The sequence below is a fragment of the Chiloscyllium plagiosum genome, chromosome 3, assembly GCF_004010195.1.
Source record: "Chiloscyllium plagiosum isolate BGI_BamShark_2017 chromosome 3, ASM401019v2, whole genome shotgun sequence".
NCBI lineage: Eukaryota > Metazoa > Chordata > Chondrichthyes > Orectolobiformes > Hemiscylliidae > Chiloscyllium > Chiloscyllium plagiosum.
The window spans coordinates 125,881,195-125,882,244 of NC_057712.1; the positions used below are offsets into that span (position 1 = coordinate 125,881,195).

The 1,050-nt window shown below is 50.2% G+C and overlaps 1 protein-coding gene across 3 annotated transcripts in view; it reads right to left on the minus strand.

Moving 5' to 3' along the window:
• The window catches only part of mrps18a (mitochondrial ribosomal protein S18A), an 89,912-nt gene extending 89,653 nt beyond the window's left edge, over nucleotides 1-259 (minus strand). Inside the window, exon 1 of one of the 3 annotated variants that reach the window (XM_043687260.1) lies at nucleotides 49-259. In XM_043687260.1, coding sequence (XP_043543195.1) covers nucleotides 49-214 — 166 coding nt within the window. In that variant the 5' untranslated portion in view covers nucleotides 215-259. The remainder of the gene's footprint in view (nucleotides 1-48) is intronic. The other 2 variants (XM_043687258.1, XM_043687259.1) reach the window with 2 other exon arrangements.
• Between the last annotated feature and the right edge of the window lie 791 nt (nucleotides 260-1,050).

Genomic DNA, 1,050 nt, shown 5'->3' on the forward strand with positions numbered 1-1,050 from the left:
GGTGGGAGGGGGAGGGGGAGGGGAGGGGGGGGCGTGTGAGTGACTCACTTTCCCTCAGGCCTCGGGCCTGCACGGCCACCAGCCCCGCCGGAGCCGGCCTGAGCTCCAGCCGCCTTCCACCCACCAAGTCCGGTAATAGGCGCCGTCCGCACAGCCAGAAAGATGAAGCGTGAAGGGTCCGGCAAACCGACATCAATCCCGGCGCCGCCGCCATCTTCCAACCCCGGGGCGGGGGGAGTGAACCGCTGGGCACTTCCGGTTCCGGTTCGAGCTGTCAATCAATCCCAGCTCCTCTTGTCATCTCCAGCAGCTGTGCAGCCACAGAGTTGTACAAACTTTCAATAATCACCTCTCTCAAAAGGTCACATTTCTTAACTTCAAAATTAGTTGCAATAAACCTTGCTTTCCGTTGCTGAAATAATGAAACATGCCAAACCACAAGAGTCCCAAATTACTTTGTAATCTGTTTATTCACTGGTCATTAAATCCAACATTGTGTGGAAAAAGAATTTTCAACTTTTATTTATTTCCTCCTTCTTAATGCATTCAATCTGCTCAGAACCATTTTTTTTGGCCCTGTGCCTGTGAAGGCTCATGCAGCATGTCTCAATGACTACTGCCCAGTGGCTCTAACTTTGGTGGTCATGGCGTGCTTTGAAAGGCTGTTCATGGCATTAATCAACTCCAGCCTCCCCACTACTCTTGACCCACTCCAATTTGCCTATCGGACCAACAAATCCATGTCAGATGCCATATCACTTGCCCTTCACTCCTCCCTAGAACACCTTGCCACCAAGAACAGCTACATAAGAATCCTACTCGTTGACTACAGTTCTGCCTTCAACACTATTATCCCCTCGAGACTGATTACTAAACTTAGTGATCTCAGACTAAGCTGCACTCTCTGCAACTGGATTCTCAGTTTTCTGACCATCAGGCCACAATCAGTGAAGATTGGGAACAATATTTCATCCTCACTAACACTCAACATCGGAGCCCCCCTGGGTGTGTACTCAGCCCCCTTCTGTACTCACTGTATACCCATGACTG